Raw genomic sequence first — 27,260 nt, 5'->3', positions numbered from 1 at the left:
ATCTTTGTATTTTTCTTTCTTCTGCCTGTGGCTTACAAAGGAAAGAGAGGCTACTAAAATAGCACATTTTTCAGACCATATGGAATTCTAGCCAGTGGTATAGATTCTAGCCACTTACACTAAGACACCAGCAACATATTGGCCAAAGTGAGTGCCTGGTAGAGGTTATTAGATGTAGTTGTGTGATTTAAGAAACATCTACTCAGTGTTTCCTAAATGACCCTTGAGAATTTCCTGGTAACCCTTTCCATCTGTGGGTACTAAAAAATAAAACCAAAATTCTTGTTTGAGATCTAGGCAGTGGGTTGAATATAGACATCATTCTATGCTCTCAGCAGCTAGACCCTGTGGGCCCTGATGGATGGGAAAGGCTCTGAGCTTCTCAGAAGAGAGTCAGGAAGACAGACAGACAGGATGGATCTGTGTACAAGCACCTGGGGAGCTGACTATGGGAGTGTGTGTGGGTGAATCAGGTGATCTGTTTCTAAAAACAGATCATTTGGAGAACAGTTGGTCATAGGGGATACCAGCATGAAAGAAACACCTTCTTTTACTTTCTTAGTTGGGAGGATGGGCTAGGGAATCACACCTGTCCAGTGAGAAATAAGAGATATGGGTGGGCTGACATGAGGTCACATCTCACAGCCCCCTTCCCAGGGCCCTGGTCCTTAGCCCTTACCCAAGTAAGTAAGCTCTTTTTTTTTAATTATCTTAATTATGAAGATTGAATATAAAGCAATCAATACCTATATTGTAAAACAGTAAAATTAATCCTCCACAAAATCTTCTCAGCACACTTCCTAAGATCCAATTCAACTAGTGTGATAATTAAATAACATTAAAATATGTCCAATCGTAAGGGGTAAGAGCAGCATTTTTATTGAAGATGAGAGAGAGAAGCTTGGGATCTTTAGAGGAAGCTAGTCAGAGTCTAAAGGCCGCTGGGAAGGAGGAGGGGCCGAGAAACCTCGAGTAATAAGAGCTGTAGGTGTTTGTGATTTCCTTCTCCACTGAAAGGAAAGCCTTACTAACCCCACTTCCATCCCTGGAAATGAGATTCGAGAAGGGCCTCCGTTTCCAGTGTTTAATATCTTGTATCTGCCAGGCATCTCAGGAGTATCCTGTTGGATAACATTCAAGAAAAATAGTCAAGGAAGTGCCCCCAAGGGCTCCGCCACACTGGGCCCGCTGCTGTGCTTTTCTGAAACATCCATTTATTAACGGAGCCCCACTATTTTTAACGTGTTCCAGGCCCTAGCACAAAACACAGATCTTAAAGAACGCTTATGCAGAATCCATGCTGAGTCTCTGCTCCTCGACTTCCCAGTTGCTACCAAGTCGGGTGATCGTCTGGCAGAGGTGGGTAAGGTTCTCGTCTGGTGATGTCGCCGTGCCTTGTCCCCGCAGGCCTCCCTGCTGCCCCTGGGAGTGGTGCTCCCCTCACTATGGACGACTGAGGATTCCCAAGGCTTCCTTGAAAGTATGCTGCTAGCTGCATTTCTAAACTGCTTTTTCCCCCTGGAACTCTTCCTCCCTTTGTATTTCTTTACCCCATTTTCCTCCTAAGGATCACCCTTTTCTCTTGATATTACTGGAGTGGGGACTGTACAGAGACAAATGTTTTCTCCTGTTACTTCTGAAAAAAACTTCACTTTCTCCAACCTATAGCATCCCAGTTCCCAGCCAGCTTCTTTTGCTCCCTCTCTGAGAACCACTCTCCTATTTCCATGTGGCTATTTCCTTCTCCCTTTCCTGTGATTACCCTCAGAGGGGGAGAACTATTACAGTTGAGTGTCTTGGTCGGTTCATAGTATGTTAAAAATGTCTGTTCTCAAGACTTGGGATGTTTATCCAAAATATTCTTTGACTGTGTTTAAAATGAGAAAGTTCAGAAAAATACAAGTGGATTACTTGAAAAAATCAGTGGAAAAGGGTAATGAAGGTCAAAATTGTTTTTAGCAATCTCTTATGTTTATACGCCTGCCTCGATTGTGCTAAATTTTTCATTAACAAATGTATTAGACTGGTGCATTAAAAAAAAAAAAAGGAAGGCCAGGTACAAGAGGTGGGCATTGTAAATTTTTTAAAGGAGTTTCTAATGTTTAATCTTAATTCGTCCTCCTCCTTTTTCTGTCCTCAAAGAAAACAAAACCCTGACACAATTCCTTTACTCCTTGGAAAGTTGTTGTGTCGGGCAACGGGAAGATTAGATGCTGGAATCAATCAGACTGAAAGGCCCAGGCACCCACCTTCACGTGAAGCACAGGCTGTGTCCTGAGCTGATGGGACCCTCTTCTGATGAGGGTGATACCCTCTCTCAGCAGGGCTGGAGGGCCTCTTATTACTTCTGAGATACATGTCAGTGGTTGACCATGAAATTCTGCATCTTCCCTGTCCCCAGGAGATCTTTTCAGTCACCTTATTTATTTTTTAAATTTTTATTCGAGTTGATTTACAATGTTGTGTTAGTTTCAGGTGTACAGCAAAGTGAATCAGTTGTACATATACATCTATCCTTTAGCCCAGACCCAAACTGAGTCCCCTCCAAGACTGAGCACCTAAACATTACCTAAAGGGGCCTTCATTTCAGGCCTGGGCAAAGAAACATGCTTACCAGGAAGGCTGTCTCTGAATCTGCAGGTTTGCTGTAGCAGGGCTCAGTCACTGAGGCCAGCCGTCACTCAGGGTGGCTTGCTGCCAAACGACATGGCGTTCTGTGGGGTTTGGTGCCCGCTTCCAGGCAGCACTTACCTTTGAAATTATCACCTAATTACATTAGTTTATTTAACAAGCCATTAAATAGATAAATGGCAAGTTGACCCTTCATTTATGGTTCTGTAAATTTATATTCAATGCATACCCTTGGGGCTATTTGCATTTGGGAAAGGAAACCAAAATCACAGGTCTTTTAAAATGCACGTTTTTAAATTGATCTCACAAGTAATGCACCTGAAGGCTTAAATGCTGTACATTGTCTTCAAGAGGAGTGATAACATCCCTCAAGCTCACAGCTTCCAAAACAACCTGCTAGAGTCTTGAATTGATGATTTGCTTGTCTCACTGACCTAGTTCCTCTTTCAGTGATTTTCTGTTTTCCGTGTTTTATCCTGCTTTTCACAGAGCATGAAAAGGAAAGGCTGACCTTCCCAGTATGGGAAAAGCCATTGTTGCCCTCAGGAAATAAGAGAGTGAGTGGAAATGGCCGCCCCAGAGCCTGAAAGCTCGACTCCAATGCCCTTTCCTTGGGTAGCTCCCAGGCTCCTCAAACACTGTGGGAATGACAGTTCCCACACTGGGGTCAGCCCAGGGTGCTCTGTTTTTAGGCCCTCTTACTTTCTTTGCTTCCCTTCTGTTACCTTTTAGCTGCACAAATTACCCATCTTTGGTGTTCTAAAATCTACTTGGATTCTAAAATCTCCCCTCTTATCAAAAATTACTCTCATATCCTATCAAGTCCTTCTATTTTAAATTTCTGAATCTGAACATTTACTATTATCAGGTTATGAGTGCCTAGATTATTTTATGTTATTTTAGATTCCAAATGAAAAGCCAAGTGACTTTGGGGATAATATCCTACTAAATCTAAAGTCCATTTAAGAGACCAAACAAGCAAGAACTTGAAAGAAAACTCTAAAACAAGACTTTTGATTCTTTTAATTGCTCGTTTGCTATATTCCATGTGCACTTAAATGCATTGTCTCACAAAATCCTATCCACAGCTCTATGAGGTAGGTGATGGTAGTTTCATTTTACAGACAAGGAAGCTAAAGCCCAGAGAGGTTAAGTAACTTCCTCTAGGGCACACAGCAAGTAAGAGGTAGAGCTGGGATTTAAGTCCAGTTCTAATGAGTCCCAAGCACTTGTTTTCTCAGCAGCATCATACTGCTATATGGAGAGGAAAGACAGGTCAAGCCAGAAAATAAAACACATGGTGAAGCTCCAGTTGTGAAAATATGGCAGTGATGGGGTAAGAATGGGAGAGAATAACTATCTCAGGCATAGCACCATTTTATATATAAAAGAGTGAAATAAATGTATGATAGAAGACGCTGAAAAATCAATGGGAAAGAGATGAATTTTTCAATAAGTTAGGCTGGCACAGCTCAAAAACAATTTGGAAAGCAGTTTAAATCTTTCCATTGGGACTTCTCTGGTGGCACAGTAGTTAATAATCCGCCTGCCAATTCAGGGGATGTGGGTTCAAGCCCTGGTCTGGGAAGATCCCACATGCTGCGAAGCAGCTAAGCCCGTGCTCCACAACTACTGAGCCTGCGCTCTAGAGCCTGTGAGCCACAACTACTGAGCCTGCGTGCCATGACTACTGAAGCCTGCGTGCCTAGAGCCCGTGCTCCACAGCAAGAGAAGCCACCGCAATGAGAGGCCCACACACCTCAATGAAGAGTAGACCCCGCTTGCTGCAACTAGAGAAAGCCCGTGGGCAGCAAGGAAGACCAAACGCAGCCAAAAAATTAAAAATCAGTCTATCAATCAATCAATCAATCAATCCATCTTTCCATTGCACACTAAAATGAATCACTAATGAATTAAATTCAAACTGAAAAATATTGATTTAAATGTTTAACAAATGGCTAGAGTAGGCAGGACTTTCTAAATGTGGAAGCAATAGAAAAAATTACAAAAGAAACGTTGACTAGATTTCGATTTTTTTTTTGAAAGGAAAAAAGATGGTGTGTTTGAAAAAATAAGAAGGCAAATGATAAGACTAGGAAAAAATATTTTCAGTGAAAATGACAGACTTAGATAATGCTAAATAGGTGGTAATGTCTTTAATATGTAAATAATTAATGAGTAAGAGCAGGCAACTTAAGTCCTCAACAAATAAATGGGAAAAAAGACACCACAATTCTCAAAAAAATACAAAATACAAATTGTTTTTTTTTTAACTTCTTATTTTGTGATATTTATCAATTCACAGGAAGGTGCAAAGAAATGCAGAGGGAGGTCCCATGCATCCTGACCTAGCCTCCCCCATCTCTAAAACTAGTTTTTTTGTTTTTTTAATTGAAGTATAGTTGATTTACAATATCATGTTAGTTTCGGGTATACAGCACAACTATTCATTTATACATATAGAGGTAGTTTTTTTTAAAAATAATGTTCAACCTAATTCTTAATGAAGAAATGCAAATTAAAACAATTAGAGTAAAAAAATTTTCTAAATTATAGTATTCTGTAGCAGTAAAGATATAGAGAAAATAGAGGTTCTTTTACTTGATGTAATTAGGTAATATACATTTTGCCTTAAACATTTTAAATAATTACTTCTGAGAACTGATTCTAAGAAATAATGACATACGAGCAAAGACACATTTGCAAACATGTTCACCATCTTTACAAATTTGGAAACACCCTTAATTTCCAATAAATGACATGGTTACTCTGTGACACACATATATAGTAAATCTATCAAGTAAAGTTCATTGTCTCAGAGAAATTTTAGCAGCCTAGGGAAAAGTTCACAATATAATGTTAAGTGAATGTGGCAGACTAAATAAAGACTATGTACAGTGTGATCCCAGTTTTTCAAACTAAAAAAAAAAATCTATATACAAATATTTTAATACAAAAAATACACTGACAGGTTAATAGGGGCCACATCTGAGTGACGGATTTTAAGTGATATTTATTTTATTTACATCTTTCTGTATTTTCTATTTTGAGCACATACTACCTTTATCCTCAGAACAAGTGTTAATTTAATTATTTTAACATCTTTACTGGAGTATAATTGCTTTGCAATGGTGTGTTAGTTTCTGCTTTATAACAAAGTGAATCAGCTATACATATACATATATCCCCAGATCTCCTCCCTCTTTCTTCTCCCTCCCACCCTCCCTATCCCACCCCTCTAGGTGGTCACAAAGCTGATCTCCCTGTCCTATGTGGCTGCTTCCCACTAGCTATCTATTTTACATTTGGTAGTGTATATATGTCCATGTCACTGAAGTTATAGTGCAATGTTGTTTGGAGGAAATTTATAAAATTAGATAGATAGATAGATGACAATTATTTCAAAACAAAGCAAAGCTATATGTATAAAAAGGATTGGAGAGAAATGTGTCAAAATGCCTATAGCGGTTGATTTAGTGTGATGGGATTATGCGTGTTCCCTTCCCTCCTTTTTCTCTATCTTTTTGTAATGTAAAAAAAGATAAACAACCACTTATACCTTACAAACTTGAGGGGATATGATTGAATTGAACTGACTAGATTAATATTTTAATACATGAGGTCCTGGGCTGTGCAGGACACTGGGCTGAGGGCTGGAGGCTCCTGCAGTCCTGTTAAGTTTTCGGTGACTATCAATAGGAAGTTGCTGGAGTAATGGAACAGCAGAAAGGGCTAGGGCCAGGTGTGCTATTTTCAGTGTTGATCAGGCAAGAAATCCTTCTGACCCATCAGCTTAGGAAGAAGAAATACAGAAAGAGCCGGAGCGACTATTAATAAATTAATGAGGAGAACAAGTAAATAAATCATTAGAGTCTTATGTGGCAGTGACACAGCAAAGACACAAGACTGTTCTGTTGTTTCAGTGAACATTAAGGGAGCTCAGTTATTCATTACCATGTCTCCTCTTTTGAGGAGAGAGACCTTTCCTTTAAAGGTGACAGATGTGATGCTTATTTATAGATCCTAAGTGATCTATCTTGTTTGTTAGCATGGAGAAGAAGCCTGCTTTTCAAAAGGCTGTAGGGATATTAAAATGGGTAGGATCTTTCAATGAATACCTTGGCTAGAAGAGAAAGGGATACACATTTAAATGTGTTCCTGAAGTAAACATTCCATAAAGAGACCATTTGACCTTTATTAATTATGAACATCTGCTGGGGCCCTCCTGTTGTAGCATCTCCGTTTTATGAGGCTGAGGAGTGTGTCCTGAACTCATAAAACTTCTGGGAAAGACATAATATGCGTTAACTTTTGTTTCCCAAATTATTCTGTGACTCATTTATCAAATACATAAGGATATATAAGCAGCTCCTCTATCAGCCCCGTGAGAAATGTGAGCTGTCAGGAAGTTCAGGTGACAGTCTTCTCTGATTCAAAGGAATCAAATCATGTCGTCCTCAGTATGTTCTCGTTCCTCAAGGTCTAGTTAGGCATCACCTCTTCTGTGAAGCCCTCCCCAACCAAAGTCCCCCTAATAGAACCAACCTCTCCTTCCTGTCCGCTTCTGTAGTGCTTTCTGTTCCATAGTCTTGGGCTCACGTGTGTTGGATGTGTCCTCTACACCACTTACTCGGGCCAAAAACCTTGTCTTATTCATCATCCTATCCCGCCATGACTGGCACAATGCAGTTGCTCAATTTCTTGAGTTAAATTGAATTTTCACTTGCAAGTAGCATACAAAACATATTCCCAAAGTATTTAGGTCCTTTCCAAAGGAAAAGTCCAGACTCAGTGACTCAAGGTATGGAGGGCCAGCAAGAGGAGAAAATCCCGATATTCTATTGTGTTGTTTGCAGAGAGGGTGGAAAGGGGATTGGGGACTTCCTTCCCTTGCAGCCAGTGTGGTTGGAGAGAGACGGACAAAGAGAATTTATCTCATTCATCCATGAATAATGAATGATCTACCACCAGGGGCACTTCTGGACTGAAACACACTGTTTGTTTGTCAAGGGATGCCTCATGAGCAGCACACAGGCCTCTGCGAGAGAATTGAGGCAGAAGAAAGCTGTGTTGCTCTGGACCAGCCATGCAAGCACATGCATTGAGTACAATTCAGAGGAAATTTTAGGATGAAAAGAAACATCCTGCAGTGGTAGAGAATAAGAGGATATGATTCAGAGAGTGTTGGAATTTTTCCCGTCTTAAGTGGAATAAAAACTGACCTGCACAGTCTTTTTTTGCTTTGAGGTTTGTTGTGTGTGCCTGAGCTGTGATAATGCCTGTAAACAAGGTGCCCGTTTGGGGGAGACCTAGGCTTTTCACCGCGTTTTGTGTGAGGTTTGCTTCTCCTCAACTTTGAACCTGCCCTCTGCTTTGAGCTGCTTGTTTGCCTGGGCCTGTGACCGTGTGTATTGTGCAGCAAAATCAGTTGTTTATTTTGCTTCTCTTGAGACTGTTTCTAAATATATGCATTTTTGGTTTTGTGTTTCAAATAGGAAAACTCCAGAGATGACAATCGAACTCTGGTCCATCAGCTTTCCAACGAAAGCAGGCTCTCCATCACTGACTCTCTTTCAGAGTTTTTTGATGCACAGGAAGTTCTGTTGTCTCCAAGCTCTTCAGAAAATGAGGTTTGACCACTGTTTTCAGTTAGGTGCCTCCAAATCTCTTTTGCTGCTTTACCCATTCAGTAAATACCCATATTTAGGAACACTAAACTCAATGTCTCCTTTTTATCATTACATTCTGAGGATCTTCTTATAACTCATACCTCAAAAAGCATAAAAAGATACAAGATCTTAGGGAAAAAAGATTATGAAAGTAGGTGTTGGGCACATCCTGGTTTCTGTTACTTGATTCGTTATACCTCTTTTCAATTGTAGGTTAATGATTTTGACTATTTGCTGTTTGATAATGTATTATTTCCACTACAGGGTCAGAAGTTAGCACCTTGTGTATTTTCTCATCACTGAATTTGCTCTAGAGTAATTTATAATATAATTATGGTTATTATAGTTATTATAATATGGTTGTTATAATTAATTTATAATTATGTTCTGAGTGTGAGTACTGATCCTTTTACCCCTTCGGTATAGAAGTACTAATATTTTTTATCTATTAATTTCCATAGAAGATACTTTTATTCACAAATAGTTAAAAGGCAATTTGTAACTCTTTCTAGTCAAATGCTAACAATTTCCGAAAAAGCAGTCTGAATTAATAAGAATTTTTATAATAACTAAAATCTGGGGTGTTTACATGTGTTTTCCTTGTGAGAATGAATCAAGAATGTATACGAATTGTAATAACATATTTTCTGTGAACATCCCCTAGGCAGACTGGTGTATGGGCCTTTATAAAAACAGCATCCAAAATCATTTCTATAGGTTTATAATGTGTGGTCTAAAACATTTGATCATTTGAAGCAAAGGCTTTATGAAATCTGGCTTGTCTACTCTAATGTATATTATTTCTTCTTTCCCATAGATTTCTGAAGATGATTCATATGTCAGTGACATAAGTGACAACCTTTCCTTAGATAATCTCAGTAATGATTTAGATAATGAGAGACAGACTTTGGGTAAGATTTAAACTGTTTGATCTCTGAGTGTTTGGATCTTTATAGAATACTAGTAAGCATACATAGGGTACCTGCCGCAAACAGAGAACTTAGCAAGTTCTACATCAGAAACTTAAGACATGGTCCCCACCCTCAAAGTTTTATAATCTAGGTGAGACATGGCATTCACATGTGAAAAATTTATTCATGCAAATACACTTGTTGGCTAGTGCAAATTTCTATTTTATAAAGTAAGGTTATACCAATTATCATATAAATATCAAAAATTAATACTACAGATGTTCCCTATTTGGTTCAACATTCTCTCTGCAAACATATTAGAATATAGCTTTTTGCCTTTAGGTTTCTAGTGCTTTTCATAGTTTAGGAATTCAATAGCACTTATATTGTAAAATGTCTGGTCTAAGCGGTAATTTAGCTTCTGATTCTTCAAGATAACACATTTGAGAGTAACAAACTGCTCCCCCTGTGGGGGTAGGGCTTAAGGTGCCCTGAGATGTCCTTTTATTACTGGTTGATCCCAAGACTGAAAGTGATGCCCAGGAAATGTTAGTTGGAACCGTGGCGGGTACCTGGAATGTCTGCTATCTCCAAACAGCTCTGATTTAGGAGTTCAGTAAGCAGACTGAAGCCTGTTTAGGAAGGTGACCTATCCTTAAGAAGAATCTGCCCATTGGACAGGTCTCTATATGAGTCCTGCAGCATCAAATACTCCCAGTCTTGGTACTCAGCATGCTTGGGGTCTCTAGATTTATCTATGCCAGAACACCACATATTTTTATATCTACATGGAAGGCAAGGACCATGTCAGTTCCTTTTTGATGTATCAGTGCTTGCCAGCTCAGTACGTATGTGAAATACGATGATGACGAGTTGTTATCTGAATGTCAAAGAGCCTACTCTTTGGGGGACTACAAAAAAGGCAGGTAAATTTACTGTTCTCTGAAAGAATATCCTTTCAGCATCACACCTGCTAGAAGTCAGAAGCTCATTATGCTCTGTATCTTCCTTGAATTGTTTCTGGAGAGATTAATCCTTTGGTGGAAAAGTCTGAGAACCAGTGATTGAAAGGCAAAGACCAGTAATATATGGGCAAGTTCATGCGCTCCTTGTTTTTGTAGAAAAATAAGGAGGCAAATTGAAAGAGAAATGAGGAGGCCTCACTTATTCCCTTGGCAAACAACACACACACACACATACTAAATGGGAACTCTCATTGTGGATGAAGAAGACGAACAAATGCTGAAGTCCTCCTTCTGTCTGAGGCCTTAGTAGGGAGGGGGCCAAGAGGAACAGAGGTGTAGAGGTTCAGAGGTGGAAGTTGGGAACAGAGGACTTGTCCCCGAACCTAAGACCACAGCTATGCTGAGTTGACACCAGCCAGGAAAAGCATATAAGAGGTGAAGGCTGGTTCTCTCTATCTTATTCCACAGCCATTTTGCTAGATTACTGACCAGTATTTTCTTAGCTTGAACAAACACTGGGCCAAACCTAGCTTTCTTCATTGGCAGTATTTGGAAGATTAGATTTCTGCACATCAGTACCCTACTGAAAAAATTGTATGTAGAAATAAACTTTGCATCTTAGGACACAGTATTGCCTACAGAAGGAAATAGGATTTATCCAGGTCTTGATAAATTACCACACTAGAATTTCTCTGAGCCCTTAGTAAATGGTAGGTATTTAGAATGTTTCCTATTAATTTATCCCCCCCACCCAAATCAGTAGGCACATAATAGGATCTGTCACTCTGATAGGTGCTGTGTGGAGGTTCAGTGGTTAGGAATATAGATTCAGGGACCAGATTTCCTCGGTTAACTCCAGCCCTGCCACTCACTGGTTATGTGTTCTAGGGCAAGTTACTTAATTTCTCTGTGCCTCAGTTTCTTCATCTGTAAAATGGGGACAATAATTCTGTTTATCTCAAGAGGTTGTTGCAAAGGATAAATGAGATAATATATGTAAAATTCTTGAAAAGCTGTCACAGAGTAAAAGCTATGTATGTATTAGCCATTAGTAGTAGTAGTAGTATAGTATTCTTTCAAAATTTAGTGTAATCAAATAAAGTATTTTGAGATTACATGGAATGCTGTTTTTAAAGACTGTCATCATTTGCAAGCTATTTACTTGATTTTTGCCCGTGTTGAGCAATTAAAACAAATTCAGAATTTAATTGGCTGCTTAGATTAACATGAGACTTCAAAGTATGACCTCACTTTCATATTCTCCTGTTCATCAAAGCAACCTCATTATTCAGAGTGATTGGCTTTATAATAAAATACCACTTTCTCATATGTTGACGTAATGCAAAAGATTTCATTTGAAAATAGGCTATGTTGGGGTGGGAAAAGAATTCCAGAGCATGAGGTAATGGAAGTTGTCACAAAGGAAAAGATTGATAGGTGTAAAAACCTAAGATGTAAATGTTTCATTCATTAAAAAACTGCATAGACCAAATGTAAAGATAAATGTCAAATGGGGATTAAATTGTAAAACAAATACAAAAACAGAAGGTTATGTCTTAATATATAAATAGGAAAGCGGACAATTCAGAAAAGAAGAAGTGTTCATGAAAGCATTCCAGACACACTAGGAATTTTTTTAATGTAGGTTAAAACAAGGAGATAGCGCTGTCCACCTAACGATTTGCCAAGAATTCAGAACGAATGCTGACAAGCCTGGAATGGTCTCAGAACATGGACACTAGTATATGCTTGCTGATAAATGGGAAACTGATACAGCCTTTTTGAAGAGCAGTATGATCATATGATTCCCACTTCTGTATATTCTAAGAAAATAATCAGATATAATTAAATATCTAAGAATATGAATATTGACTACTTTTTTAGCAAAACATTGAAAGAAATCTAAAAGTCCAACAACAGATGAATGATTCAATAAATTATGGCTTATCCATAGCATGGAATTGTTTTACAGTCATTAAAAATGACGTTTTAGAAGAATTTTGAATAGCATGGAAAAATATTTATGTTAACTGATTAAGCAAAGCATTCAACTATACAAACATTGTCAGCTATATGGAGAAAACACTAAATGAAAATACTCCAAAATATAAATGGCTACTCTTTCTGGGTAGTGGGATAATGGATGACTTTTGTTTCCTTTATAATTTTCCTATAATAAACACAATTGTTTTACCAGAATTGGAAACGATTTTTTTAAAAGACTTTAAAAGTTTTTTATCAGAACTTGAAGTGCTTTTAAAAAGAGTTTAAAAGTAACCTGCTCTGGGCATAGCAATCCAGTTTCCAGTTTTATTCTAAGTGCATATAAGCTATGAGGAACTAGCCTTTGATTAGGAGTATGAAGACCTCCTCATGAACAAAGTCCACGAGTTTTGGTGCTTATAATTTTTGGTACTTCACTTAGCTGCTCAGAATTCTTTTTATTTTCTGACTTCAGCCATAATCTGGATAACTGAGATGAATAGTATCATGGCGTACTTGCTCAGTAAGGTGGATTTTTTTTCCTTTTTAATAGTAAAATAAAATGAAAATCCTTATAAGGCAACCAGGCTTATTTCCCTTTCAGGGCCTGTTCTCCAAAGTGGAGGGGAAGCCAAGTCCAAAAGAAGAACGTGCTTGCCGGCCCCGTGCCCCAAGTCCGGTAACGTCAGCTTGTGGAACATCCTGAGAACTAACATCGGGAAGGACCTGTCTAAGGTGGCCATGCCAGTGGAACTCAATGAGCCCCTCAACACGCTGCAGAGGCTGTGTGAGGAGCTGGAGTACAGCGAGCTCCTGGACAAGGCTGCCCAGACGCCCAGTGCCCTGGAGAGGATGGTGAGCACCGCATGCGCGGTGGCCACTCACAGGACCCAGCAGAGCCAAGGCGGGCACAGCCAGGGCTCCTGTCCCTCCGGTTCCCATCTGGATTGCCCGTCAGATAGGTTCATTTCCCAGCCACCTCCACTTCCCCTCCGTCTGGCTGTTTTCAGTCACCTGGTCAGGAATTGCCACTGGGCACGGCTTCCATGTGACAGCTGCGGCCTGGGGGTAGTTCTGCTCTGTGGTTTCAGGCTTCCTCTTTCTCCAGAACCTTACATGGGATTGTTCTGATATTGCCTGGCTGGAAGACATGTCTTGAGGGCTGTCTGAGTATGTTACTACCCTGAGTGGATAGAACTTAATTTTTGGAGCTGGTTGTTTTGTTTTGTTTTGTTTCATCCAGGGTAAATTTCCCTTGAGAACGTTTTTGTTTATTTTTGGAATTGTCCTATCAGCCCCTAAATTTTTAGAAAATATCATTCACTCACAGGTTTCACATCAGAAAGATTCTTCTCCCCCCTGCGCTTCTTTTTTTTTTTGAATTAATTTTTATCAGTATAGTTGATCCCACATATACACTTCTTATATTATAGAATAAGTTTTTTAAAAAAACCTCATCCTAGAAAGATTAACCTTCTGTTTTCTACTCAGTATCAATTCTAATCAAGTGATGGGGCTTCTGATGTAGGGGTCTCCAAGTATTTCTCATCCTTCCCCTGTCTTGTGGGGATGGGGTTAGGGGTACTTTAGTGGCAAGACTGTGGCCAAATCAGCCCTTTCTGTGACTGTGGCTATTTGTTCTTCAAAACTGAGTGTCTCTTCCTCTTTTTGCCTCCTGGTATGTTACCTGCTCAACAGAAAGGTCATTGTTTGTGTGGGATGCTGGGACATGAGTGTCTTCCCGCCAAATGTAGCATCTCTGCCCTAGGCATTTGCTGATTGGCTAAGCGGGACAGCACGCCCCCAGCCTCAGGGACCCAGCTATACATCACTGTCTCACTGTTGGAGGACGCCATTGTTTTCTAAATTGTACACATTCTGCAGTTTAAACCCTCATTAAAACTTCAATTTCTTCAGTGATTTGAGGATTAAGGGAAAATCTTAACTACTAGTTGAAAGAGTCATCCCGTCTCATCCTATAGTGTCTCCTGGGACTTCTCCCATCAAAGAGATTTTCTTTCTTGATACTAATGATAATCAGAGTAGGAGAGAAAAACAAGCTGTTTATTTTTTGTCTTCTTTGTTACTCTTCCCCAGAGAATTTCTGTGAACAAAGGGAGGCAAATAGCTGCCAAGGCAAGTGTTAAAAGTTATCATTCGTGGACAGTACTTTTCTTTAAAGAAAATGATTGGCTCTGAAGATGAAAGCATTCTTAAAAGGTGTTTCATTCTTGTAGCAATTTAGAGACCCTTAGGATGTCAGCTGATTGAGTGGTGTCATTGACCTTGAGAAGAAGTTTGAGGAAAGGCATCAGTACATTAGGAAGGGAAAGTTCAGGTAAGAATTGAGGATGAACCTAGCCCATGGATTGTGTTCACTGCTCTGAGTATGAAGGTTAGCTCTACCCCTGCAGAGATTCTCTCTCATATTGTCAGCCCACAAGGAGGATGCTTTGTTTTGCCTGCTCCCTCCCTCCTTTCTCCCCCTACATCATGAATGATACCAGGTTCTTTTATAAATGTGTTATATGTTAAATTGTGAAGGTGATTCAGGGTTGATTCAGCATTCCATGTAGACGTGTGACCTTGCTGTTTATCAGGTAACAGACATCTGAGGAAGCAAAGAGAGGAACACATACCCAAGTTTCAAGAACAGACTGAATTGAGCACAGCAAATTGATTTTTATAGGCTCTCCAGCTGCTCTAGAGTGTTGTGAGGTGGTAAGGTGGGACCAGTTTTCAAAAGGCTGTTGAAAGTTATGGGACTGGTGAACATTTATGAAAGGCACACTGCTTTTTTTTTTTCCAATATAAGAAACTTCATGAAATGAGCTGAGAAGAGGAAATATTGAGATTATTCTTCTGTATTAGAAAGGAAAATTTGCTATTGCTACTTAGGTTTAATTTTTTTGCCCCTTGCCCCTCAAAAGACCAAAAAGGATACAGACACACCTCAGAGATATTGCGAATTTGGTTCCAGACCACTGCGATAAAGCAAATATTACAATAAAGTGGGTCACATGAATTTTTTGGTTTCCCAGTGCATATAAAATTTATGTTTACACTATACTATAGTCTATTAAATGTACAATAGCATTATATCTAAAAAAACCAAGGTATACACCTTAACTTAAAAAATACTTTATTGGGGCTTCCCTGGTGGCGCAGTGGTTGAGAGTCCGCCTGCCGATGCAGGGGACATGGGTTCGTGCCCCGGTCCGGGAAGATCCCACGTGCCGCGGAGCGGCTGGGCCCGTGAGCCATGACCGCTGAGCCTGCGCGTCCGGAGCCTGTGCTCCGCAACGGGAGAGGCCACAGCGGTGATAGGCCTGCATACCGCAAAAACAAACAAACAAACAAACAAAAAACCTTTATTGCTAAAAAATGCTAACCATCAATGCACCAGAGCCTTCATTGAGTGGTGGTAGTAACATCACTGATCACAGATCACCATAACAAGTATAATAATAATGAAAAAGTTTGAAATAATGTGAGAAGTATCAAAATGGGACACAGAGACATGAAGTGAGCAAATGCTCTTGGAAAAATGGTGCCAATAGACTTACTTGATGCAAGGTTGCCACAAACCTTCAATTTATTAAAAACGAAGTTTCTACAAAGCACAATAAAACGAGGTGTGCCTGTACTGTGGCTCTTTGGTGCCCTGAAAAGGGAACTGTGGAAAATGCTGAGACCCTCACAGCCAGGGCCATTAAAGGATTTTTCTCATTTCGTGTTCACCTATAGTTTTCCTTCCTTTTCCTTTTTGAGTTTTCATTTTTCCTCTCAGAAAAGCAGAACTTCTTAAAAGGCACTGTGCTCTGTTCCAGGCTCAGGAAATGACTCCCACAGATTTTCTTTGGTCAAAATGAGGGGTTTTTTTGGTTTCTACAATATCAAATTGTGAATGATTAAACTTAGGGTGCTATTCCTGAATTTTTTTTTATATTGGAGTAGAGTTGATTAGCAACGTTGTGTTAGTTTCAGGTGTCAGCAAAGTGATTCCAGTTATACATATAACACATGTATCAATTCTTTTTAAAGTTCTTTTCCCATTTAGGTTATTACAGAGTATTGAGCAGAGTTCCCTGTGGCTTATTCCTGAATTTTGAGAGAAGTTTAGCTTTTTTCATACTCTTCGTCCCTCTCCTCCTCAAAAGCCTTAGCACGACCTCAGGATTCTCAGATAGTGGCTGGTTTAGAGGGACTGACTCACCATCTTGAAACCCTCTTCTCACTTGTAGGCATCAGACCAAATGGACAATCTGAAAAGGTCTGGTCCACTTCGTCCTGGGCCAAAATGAACACTATTTAAACCTACAACTTGAAACCAAAGTCGGTTTGGGTGTCTTTAAACCAGGGACAAATCTTTGGCTTTTTGAGATAAACTGTAAAGAGAGAAAGAGAGGTTTTATTTTGTTCACGTCTTTGTTCGTAAAAATAAATTTCTTGGTGATGGAGAAATAACCAAGTTCTGTCCGCTCTCGCTAGGTGTACGTGGCAGCCTTCGCCGTGTCCGCATATGCATCTAGCTACTTCCGCGCTGGGAGCAAGCCCTTTAATCCAGTTCTTGGAGAAACGTATGAGTGTATTCGTGAGGACAAGGGCTTCCAGTTTTTTTCAGAACAGGTGGGTATACACCCTTTTTGTTTGTTGGGAGAAGTTGCTTATGCCTCCCATTAAATGTGCTTTTGAAATATTTATATTCCACCTTTCACTGGCTTCAAAGCAACTGAGATAATTACAGTGCCTTTACACATAAAGAGAGGAATCAGTTCCCTTCTACTGAAACATCTCCGCCACACGTGGGCATAAATGCGCTAGCCAGGCTGAGGCTTGTTTGGCCATATGCATTGTCAGAGCCCTTTCTGTTGAAAGTTGTAGTGGAGAGGGACTTTTTTTTTTTTGAATTTTATTTTATTTAGCAGGTTGTTATTAGTCATCAATTTTATACACATCAGCGTATACATGTCAATCCCAATCACCCGCCCAGTTCAGCACACCACCATCCCCAACCCCCGCCACTTTCCAACCCCTGGTGTCCATACATTTGTTGTATACATCTGTCTCTCAATTTCTGCCCTGCAAACCGGTTCATCTGTACCATTTTTCTAGGTTCCACATATATGCACTAATATACGATATTTGTTTTTCTCTTTCTGACTTACTTCACTCTCTATGACAGTCTCTAGATCCATCCACGTCTCTACAACTGACCCAATTTCGTTCCTTTTTATGGCTGAGTAATATTCCATTGTATATATGTACCACATCTTCTTTATCCATTCGCCTGTCAATGGGCATTTAGGTTGCTTCCATGACCTGGCTATTGTAAATAGTGCTGCAATGAACGTTGGGGTGCATGTGTCTTTTTGAATTATGGTTTTCTCAGGGTATATGCCCAGTAGTGGGATTGCTGGATCATATGGTAGTTCTATTTTTAGTTTTTTAAGGAACCTCCATACTGTTCTCCATAGTGGCTGCACCAATTTACATTCCCACCAACAGTGCAAGAGGGTTCCCTTTTCTCCACACCCTCTCCAGCATTTGTTGTTTGTAGATTTTCTGATGATCCCCTTTCTAACTGGTGTGAGGTGATACCTCATTGTAGTTTTGATTTGCATTTCTTTAATAATTAGTGAAGTTGAGCAGCTTTTCATGTGCCTGTTGGCCATCTGTATGTCTTCTTTGGAGAAATGTCTGTTTAGGTCTTCTGCCCATTTTTGGATTGGGTTGTTTTTTCTTTTGATATTGAGCTGCATGAGTTGCTTGTATGTTTTGGAGATTAATCCTTTGTCCATTGATTCATTTGCAAATATTTCCTCCCCTTCTGAGGGTTGTCTTTTCGTCTTGTTTATGGTTTCCTTTGCTGTGCAAAAGATTTTAAGTTTCATTAGGTCCCATTTGTTGATTTTTGTTTTTATTTCCATTACTCTAGGATGTGGATCAAAAAAGATCTTGCTGTGATTTATGTCCAAGAGTGTTCTTCCTAAGTTTTCCTCTAAGAGTTTTATAGTGTCCGGTCTTACATTTAGGTCTCTAATCCATTTTGAGTTTATTTTTGTGTATGGTGTTAGGAAGTGTTCTAATTTCATTCTTTTACATGTAGCTGTCCAGTTTCCCCATCACCACTTATTGAAAAGACTGTCTTTTCTCCATTGTATATCCTTGCCTCCTTTGTCATAGATTAGTTGACCATAGGTGCATGGGTTTATCTCTGGGCTTTCTATCTTGTTCCATTGTTCTATATTTCTGTTTTTGTGCAAGTACCATATTGTCGTGATTACTGTAGCTTTGTAGTATAGTCTGAAGTCAGGGAGTCTGATTCCTCCAGCTCCGTTTTTCTTTCTCAAGACTGCCTTTGGCTATTCGGGGTCTTTTGTGTCTCCATACAAATTTTAAGATTTTTGGTTCTAGTTCTGTAAAAAATGCCATTGGTAATTTGATAGGGATTGCATTGAATCTGTATATTGCTTTGGGTAGTATAGTCATTTTCATAATATTGATTCTTCCAATCCAAGAACATGGTGTATCTCTCCATCTGTTGGTATCATCTTTAATTTCTTTCATCAGTGTCTTATAGTTTTCTGCATACAGGTCTGTTGTCTCCCTAGATAGGTTTATTCCTAGGTATTTTATTCTTTTTTGTTGCAGTGGTAAATGGGAGTGTTTCCTTAATTTCTCTTTCAGATTTTTCATCTTTAGTATATAGGAATGCTATATTAGAGGAAGTGCTTTCAGTTTTTCACCATTGAGAATGATCTTTGATGTGGGTTTGTTGTATATGGCCTTTATTATGTTGAGGTAGGTTCCCTCTATGCCCACTTTCTGGAGAGTTTTTTTTTTTTTTTTTTTTTTTTTTTTTTGCTGTACGCGGGCCTCTCACTGCTGTGGCCTCTCCCGTTGCGGAGCACAGGCTCCGGACACACAGGCTCCGCGGCCATGGCTTGCGGGCCCAGCCGCTCCGCGGCATGTGGGATCTTCCGGGATCGGGGCACGAACCCGTGTCCCCTGCATCGGCAGGCGGACTCTCAACCACTGCGCCACCAGGGAAGCCCTCTGGAGAGTTTTTATCATAAATGGGTGTTGAATTTTGTCAAAAGCTTTTTCTGCATCTGTTGACATGATCATATGGTTTTTCTCCTTCAATTTATTGATACGGTGTATCACATTGATTGATTTGTGTATATTGTAGAATCCTTGCATCCCTGGGATAAATCCCCCTTGATCATAGTGTATGATCCTTTTGATGTGTTGTTGGATTCTGTTTGCTAGTATTTTGCTGAGGATTTTTACATCTATATTCATCAGTGATATTGGTCTGTAATTTTCTTTTTTTGTAGTATCTTTGTCTGGTTTTGGTATCAGGGTGATGGTGGCCTCATAGAATGAGTTTGGGAGTGTTCCTTCCTCTGCAAATTTTTGGAGGAGTTTGAGAAGAATGGGTCTTAGCTCTTCTCTGAATGTTTGATAGAATAGACCTGTGAAGCCATCTGGTCCTGGACTTTTTTTTTTTTTTTTTTTTTTTGCGGTATGCGGGCCTCTCACTGTTGTGGCCTCCCCCGTTGCGGAGCACAGGCTCCAGACACGCAGGCTCCGGACGCGCAGGCTCAGTGGCCATGGCTCACGGGCCCAGCCGCTCCGCGGCATATGGGATCCTCCCAGACCGGGGCACGAACCCGTATCCCCTGCATCGGCAGGCGGACTCTCAACCACTTGCGCCACCAGGGAGGCCCTGGTCCTGGACTTTTGTTAGCTGGAATATTTTTAATCACAGTTTCAATTTCATTACTTGTAATTGGTCTGTTCATATTTTCTATTTCTTCCTGGTTCAGTCTTGGAAGGTTATACCTTTCTAAGAATTTGTCCATTTCTTCCAGGTTGTCCATTTTATTGGCATAGAGTTGTTTGTAGTCATCTCTTAGGATGCTTTGTATTTCTGTGGTGTCTGTTGTAACTTCTCCTTTTTCATTTCTAATTTTATGGATTTGAGTCCTCTCCCTCTTTTTCTTGATGAGTCTGGCTAATGGTTTATGAATTCTGTTTATCTTCTCAAAGAACCAGCTCTTAGTTTTATTGATCTTTGCTGTTGTTTTCTTTATTTGTATTTCATTTATTTCTGCTCTGATCTTTATGATTTCTTTCCTTCTGATAACTTTGGGTTTTGTTTGTTTTTCTTTCTCTAGTTCCTTTAGGTGTAAGATTAGATTGTTAATTTGAGAACTTTCTTGTTTCTTGAGGTAGGCTTGTATAGCTATAAACTTCCCTGTTAGAACTGCTTTTGCTGCATCCCATAGGTTTTGGATCGTCATGTTTTCATTGTCATTTTTCTCTAGGTATTTTTTGATTTCCTCTTTGGTTTCTTCAGTGATCTCTTGGTTATTTAGTAACGTATTGTTTAGCCTCCATGTGTTTGTGTTTTTTATGTTTTTTCCCCTGTAATTGATTTCTAATCTCATAGTGTTGCGGTCAGAAAAGATGCTTGATATGATTTCAATGTTCTTAAGTTTACTGAGGCTTGATTTGTGACCCAAGATATGATCTATCCTGGAGAATGTTCCATGTGCACTTGAGAAGAAAGTGTAATCTGCTGTTTCTGGATGGAATGTCCTATAAATATCAATTAAATCCATCTGGTCTACTGTGTCATTTAAAGCTTGTATTTCCTTGTTAATTTTCTGTTTGATTGATCTGTCAATTGTTGTTAAGTGAGGTGTTAAAGTCCCTCACTATTATTGTGTTACTGTCGATTTCCTCTTTTATAGCAGTTAGCAGTTGCCTTATGTATTGAGGTGCTCCTGTGTTGGGTGCATGTACATTTATAATTTTTATATCTTCTTCTTGGATTGATCCCTTGATCATTATATAGTGTCCTTCCTTGTCTCTTGTAACATTCGTTATGTTAAAGTCTATCTTGTCTGATATGAGTATTGCTACTCCCGCTTTCTTTTGATTTCCATTTGCATGGAATATATTTTTCTATCCCCTCACTTTCAGTCTGAATGTGTCCCTAGGTCTGAAGTGGGTCTCTTGTAGTCAGCATATATATGGGTCTTGTTTTTGTATCCATTCAGCAAGCCTGTGTCTTTTGGTTGGAGCATTTAATCCATTCACATTTAAGGTAATTATTGATATATATGTTCCTATGACCATTTTCTTAATTGTTTTTGCTTTGTTTTTGTAGGTCCTTTTCTTCTCTTGTGTTTCGTACTTAGAGAAGTTCCTTTAGCATTTGTTGTAGAGCTGGTTTGGTGGTGCTGAATTCTCTTCGCTTTTGCTTGTCTGTAAACCTTTTGATTTCTCCATGGAATCTGAATGAGATCCTTGCTGGGTAGAGTAATCTTGGTTGTAGGTTCTTCCCTTTCATCACTTTAAGTATATCATGCCAGTCCCTTCTGGCTTGTGTAGTTTCTGCTGAGAAATCAGCTGTTCACCTTATGGGAGTTCCCTTGTATGTTATTTGTCATTTTTCCCTTGCTGCTTTCAATAATTTTTGTTTGTCTTTAATTTTTGCCAGTTTGATTACCATGTGTCTCAGCATGTTTCTCCTTGGATTTATCCTGTATGGGACTCTCTGCCCTTTCTAGACTTGGGTGGCTATTTCCTTTCCTATGTTAGGGAAGTTTTGGACTATAATCTCTTCAAATATTTTCTTGGGTCCTTTTTCTCTCTCTTCTCCTTCTGGGACCCCTATAATGCGAATGTTGTTGCATTTAATGTTGTCCCAGAGGTCTGTTAGGCTGTCTTCATTTCTTTTCATTCTTTTTTCTTTAATCTGTTCTGCAGCAGTGAATTCCACCATTCTGTCTTCCAGGTCACTTATCCGTTCTTCTGCCTCAGTTATTCTGCTATTGATTCCTTCTAGTGTAGTTTTCATTTCACTTATTGTATTGTTCATCTGTGTTTGTTTGTTCTTTAATTCTTCTAGGTCTTCGTTAAACATTTCTTGCATCTTCTCAATCTTGACCTCCCTTCTTTTTCCGAGGTCCTGGATCATCTTCACTATCCGTATTCTGATTTCTTTTTCTGGGAGGTTACCTGTCTCCACTTTATTTAGTTGTTTCTCTGGGGTTTTATGTTGTTCCTTCATCTGGTACATAGCCCTCTGCCTTCTCATCTTGTCTATCTTTCTGTGAATGAGGTTTTTTTTTTTCCCACCTTCTGCAGGATTGTATTTCTTCTTGCTTCTGCTGTCTGCCCTCTGATCAGTGAGGCTATGTAAGAGGCTTGTGCAAGTTTCCTCTTGGGAGGGACTGGTAGTGGGTAGAGCTGGCTGTTGCTCTGGTGGGCAGAGCTTAGTAAACCTTTAATCCGCTTGACTGCTGATGGGTGGGGCTGGGTTCCCTCCCTGTTGGTTGTTTGGCCTGTGGCGACCCCAAACTGGAGCCTACCCGAGCTCTTTGGTGAGGCTAATGGGGGACTCTGGGAGGGCTCATGCCAAGGAGTACTTCCCAGAACTTCTGTTGCCAGTGTCCTTGTCCTTACGGTGAGACAGAGCCACCCCCCACCTCTGCAGGAGACCCTCCAACACTAGCAGGTAGGTCTGGTTCAGTGTCCTGTGGGGTCACTGCTCCTTCCCCTGGGTCCCGATGCTCACACTACTTTGTGTGTTCCCTCCAAGAGTGGAGTCTCTGTTTCTCCCAGTCCTGTCGAAGTCCTGCAGTCAAATCCCGCTAGCCTTCAACGTCTGATTCTCTAGGAATTCCTTCTCCCGTTGCCCGATCCCCAGGTTGGGAAGCCTGATGTGGGGCTCAGAACCTTCACTCCAGTGGGTGGATTTCTGTGGTATTAGTGTGTGGGGAGGGACTTTTAAAGCATGAAGCATTTGCCCAACTGCAACTTAGAGATTGGAAGTGTGCATCCTAGCTTGCTGAATCATCCTTTTAGAGCAGGAGCACCCCCATCAGAAGGGGCAGCACCAAGTAAACACATTATTCCTGATTTTGATTTAAGAGGAATCCTTCATTCGTGTTTTTATTCATTCCATCCATAAATATTTCTTGAGACGATACCACCTGCCTGTCACTGTTCCTGGTGCTGGGATACTGCAGTGGGTGGGAACTGGGGGCAGACAAGAACACCTGTCCCTCATCCAGTGGATGGACATACCTCATGCTTACGCAGCTTGAGTTCCCTGAGGAAGTTCCACAAGACCCTTCCCACCTGAGTTAACAGAGAATAATATTCAAGTACAGTATCTCTGGAGTCAGCCAGCCTAGATTCAAATCTCAGCTCTCCCTCTCACTAGCACTTAGAGCACTTATACTTGAAGTATAAAGTGTTATATGAAGGTTTGTTGTCATTATTGACGTATGACAGCATGGTTTGCCCTAGTGGAATGTTGGGGACATCAAAAACCTCTGTCAGTAAGGAATTGTTTAGCTAAAATAGAGTGCATCCTGCCTGAAAATAAAGAGCATTTCTCTCCCATCTGGTTAAGGCAGCACCTGATTATGTCTACCCTCTGTATATCCCTAAATGTCAGCCTGGGAACATGAAACATCATTGATACATTTCTCGCCTCTCAATTCTTAGAAAACTGAGGAAGAAGGGATGGGTTGCTAAAACATTATTTTCCTTCTGTTATCTTGCTGCCTTCTTTATCAGTGGACTGGTATTATGGGAGTAGGAAGGGGAGGGTGGTGTGGCTGAGAGACTTATGAAGATGGTGGTTGTGTTAACTGTGAATTATGAGCACCATTCTCTGAAACTCAAAGGAAAATGACTATACAATAATCCCAAAGCACATTTTCAATCGCTTTCCAGTTAGCAGCTAAAACGAGAAATTAAACACTGATATTGGGGCGGTAGGGGGTTAAATCAGTAGTTAAAGGGTAAGATAATCTGATTCAAATTCAACTGGGTTATTTAAATACTAAATCTAAAATGGAATGTGAATAAATGAAAATATAATTTGGTTACCATGGTATTACATGCACTCATGTGAAAAAACAAAGGCCCAAAATAGCTCCAAACTACAGCAGACAATCAGGACAGGATGAATAGGTAGAAGAAAAGAGTAGTAACGTGAGCTTGTTTAAAGCTGAGCTTCAATCCCACAAGCCCTTGATGGGGCAGGGCTGATTCAGGATCTGCATGTCGTTCCACTGTGGTGGCCGGGAGAGAGAAAGCAGAGCTCCTGGGCGCATGTGCACAGAGACAGAAAGAGCATTACATAAGTTAGTCTTTAGTTCCATGAAATGGATCTCAGGGAAATAAGCAAGAAAGAGATCTGGTCGTTGTTAGTAGCATAGGGCATGCTGGGTGTAATATGGACCTGCTTTAAAATCCTAACCCCGCCACTTTGTGTGTGGCCTTGTATGAGCTACTTAAACTTTCTGAAACTCAGTTGTTTCTTTATCTGTAAAATAGGAATGATCATGCTTAGCTCATAGGTTGCAGGAAGGCTAAGTGAAATAACACATTGATATATAAAGCACATTCAGTACCTGGTTATTGCTCTTATATTTAGAGGCAACTTTTAAAATGCTTTTTTTTTTTTTTTTTTTTTTTTGCGGTACGCGGGCCTCTCACTGTTGTGGCCTCTCCCGTTGCGGAGCACAGGCTCCGGACGCGCAGGCTCAGCGGCCCTAGCTCACGGGCCTAGCCGCTCCGCGGCATGTGGGATCTTCCCGGACTGGGGCACGAACCCATGCCCCCTGCATCGGCAGGCAGACTCTCAACCACTGCTCCACCAGGGAAGCCCTAAAATGCTTTTTAATACACAGTGTTAAGAACACTTAGAGGAGTGTTGAAATAAGATGTGCTATATCTACTGCACTGATTCAAGTGGTTTGAAGGTGGCATAATGTCACTGGTGAGTCTCTGACACAAAGCCAGCCATGAGGCACCCAGGAGTCCTCACAGCTGGCTTCACCATGGGGATACCACCAGTCCTGATCATGAGGGAGCCACTTCATCTGTCTTGAATTTAGCCTTATGGGCTAGATAGTTGATTCTTTAAATATACCTGAGAATGGATGAGCCTCTCAGGGACATAATCACACTAGCTAAGGTTATAAGAGACATATGTAAACCAGAATGCTACTATATGCCTTTAGCATGAAAAGTAGACTTGCCATGGGGACCAGATGCCTTTGGTCAGCCTGACCAGTGATGCTTTCCCCATAGACTACTTAGGAAGACAGAATTGTAGTCATCACGTAAGTGTACAGTGAGAAGGAGAGGTGGCTATTTAATTCAGTGTGGCAGGCTGTCCACTGCCACAGAAGTGAAAAGGGTTTTGACCGGGGCCTTCCTTTCCTGACCAGCAGGAGAAACATCAATTCAGCCTCCCCCACTCCCTCTCTCGCCCCTGTTGGTTATGCTGGCCTGGCGACCCGTTGTGCATGAAGGCTTTCTAATTTAACGCATCTAAAGAGAGTGCCAGAGCATTTATTCTGTTTCATGCTGGTACCTGCCAGTCTGGCTCCTTCCGCTTCTGACCCAGGAGATGTTCTGTTACAGAGACAGCATGACTCTACCCTTGTCTATTTAGGTGTAGGTGATGGACTTCCGCTTTCAGAATTTGGGGCTTCTTTGCTTTCTTGTATCTCTCTACAATAAGTAGAGCTTGCTGAATGACTAATATAATAAACTGAACAGGACCCCGAATTAAGATTTTGGGGTGGAATTTTATTCTAAGGAGGACATTGATGGAAATCATATCTCCAGGTAAAAGGACCTGGAAAGAAACAAAGCTGACTCAGCTTTTCTACTGAGTTTTCTAGACCGCAGGGTCAGGTGATTTGGAAAGTGATGTCTGTCCCTTTCCTCCAAGCCCTTAGGTTTTGTGGCTTGTGGTTTTGGTGGGTATGGGGATGTTTGGAGTCGTCGGTGATCAAGGAAGTTGAAGTAAGTACTACTGCGCAGAGTTCAGCTATGTGGAAGCTTGCCCCCTTTACCTTGTATCTCATGTAGAAGACCCAAAAATGCAGGAGCAAAATGACTCGTGCAGTCAGAAACGAGAGAAAGCATTTGCTGTTCAAGTTTTCCTCCTAACAATTAACTAGTATTATGCTTGCAGGGTGCTTTATGCTTTTCAAACTTGTGCAGGACCTTATTTGATCTTCACAATACCCCTGTGTGGCAAGTGGGGTGAGGATCAGTTACAGGTGAGGAAACTGACGCCTAGGCCCATCAGCACCTTCCAGTGGCCCTCAGCTGCACCCTCTGTTTCTATTCCAGCATCCTGTCTCCCTCACCTTTTTTTGGTGTCTCTTGTGTGGGTTTAGTGCTTAGAGCTGCCGGAGTCATCAGCTGCCGATGTGAAAACAGCCTTTTGTACACTGTTCAGACTATGGGATTTTGCCTCTCATTGTCACATAAACCTTTCATCCTCCAAACTCACGTAGGACTTTGTTCTCAACTCCCATTGTGGGCTGGTCAGTGGCCTTTGTGAACAAGGAATATTCAGGAATCAATCATAAACATTCCCGTCATATGTGCTAACCTCTGACTGTTCCACCTTCTCAGGGGAGGAGTTTCCTTTTTTTCCAAGGGAATCCAGAAGGAAAGGACTTCCTTTCCCTTGTCAGGGACCGAGGATCCTGCCGGTAGTTTCTTCTTCCTTGGTTCTCGGGCAGCCTGGGTGGAGCTTCATCAGGGACTGGACGGGTCAGAAAACTCATTTCAGTTTGCTTTGCTTCTTTGTTTTGTACCTTTGGGAACAAAAGTACAAAAGTTGGTGTCTATAAAGGATAAGCAGTTAAGCTATTGTCTAAAAGGGGCTTTTCCTAATTACCTGGAACTTCAGTTGTCAGGTCACTGTTCAAGCCCTTTTCACCATTTACCCACCCAGCCACTACTGTTGAGTTTCTGACAGAAAAGCTGAGCAGTTATTGAGTTACTAAAAGGTAAGAGATTCAATTGAAGTCTTTTATCTTTTGCTTCATGGGTTCAGCCCTTCTTCCTTTTCTGTTACTCATCAGAACTCTGAACGAACATTATTCTTGGCTGGATTTAAAAATACCATACTTATCACTCCCCGCCCCCACTGTTGCACACCCACATCACCTGTCTGAATAGTTCTTTCATGTACTAGTAGTCAGGGTTATTTACTTCTGATTAAAGTGGCAGCTTGTTTAAAGACATTATCAGGG

The 27,260-nt window shown here is 40.6% G+C and overlaps 1 protein-coding gene across 6 annotated transcripts in view; it reads left to right on the top strand.

The window, feature by feature from the left end:
- Positions 1 to 27,260, top strand: part of OSBPL3 (oxysterol binding protein like 3) — a 205,568-nt gene that overhangs the window by 156,575 nt on the left and 21,733 nt on the right. For 5 of the 6 annotated variants that reach the window (XM_060107665.1, XM_060107660.1, XM_060107664.1 and 2 more), the window contains 5 exons: positions 1,252 to 1,359; positions 8,127 to 8,261; positions 9,118 to 9,211; positions 12,764 to 13,014; positions 16,651 to 16,788. In XM_060107665.1, the coding sequence (XP_059963648.1) occupies positions 1,252 to 1,359; positions 8,127 to 8,261; positions 9,118 to 9,211; positions 12,764 to 13,014; positions 16,651 to 16,788 (726 nt within the window). The remainder of the gene's footprint in view (positions 1 to 1,251; positions 1,360 to 8,126; positions 8,262 to 9,117; positions 9,212 to 12,763; positions 13,015 to 16,650; positions 16,789 to 27,260) is intronic. The other variant, XM_060107666.1, reaches the window with a different exon arrangement.

This window comes from Mesoplodon densirostris, chromosome 9 (genome assembly GCF_025265405.1).
Source record: "Mesoplodon densirostris isolate mMesDen1 chromosome 9, mMesDen1 primary haplotype, whole genome shotgun sequence".
NCBI lineage: Eukaryota > Metazoa > Chordata > Mammalia > Artiodactyla > Ziphiidae > Mesoplodon > Mesoplodon densirostris.
This window is presented reverse-complemented; position numbering and strand designations above follow the sequence as displayed.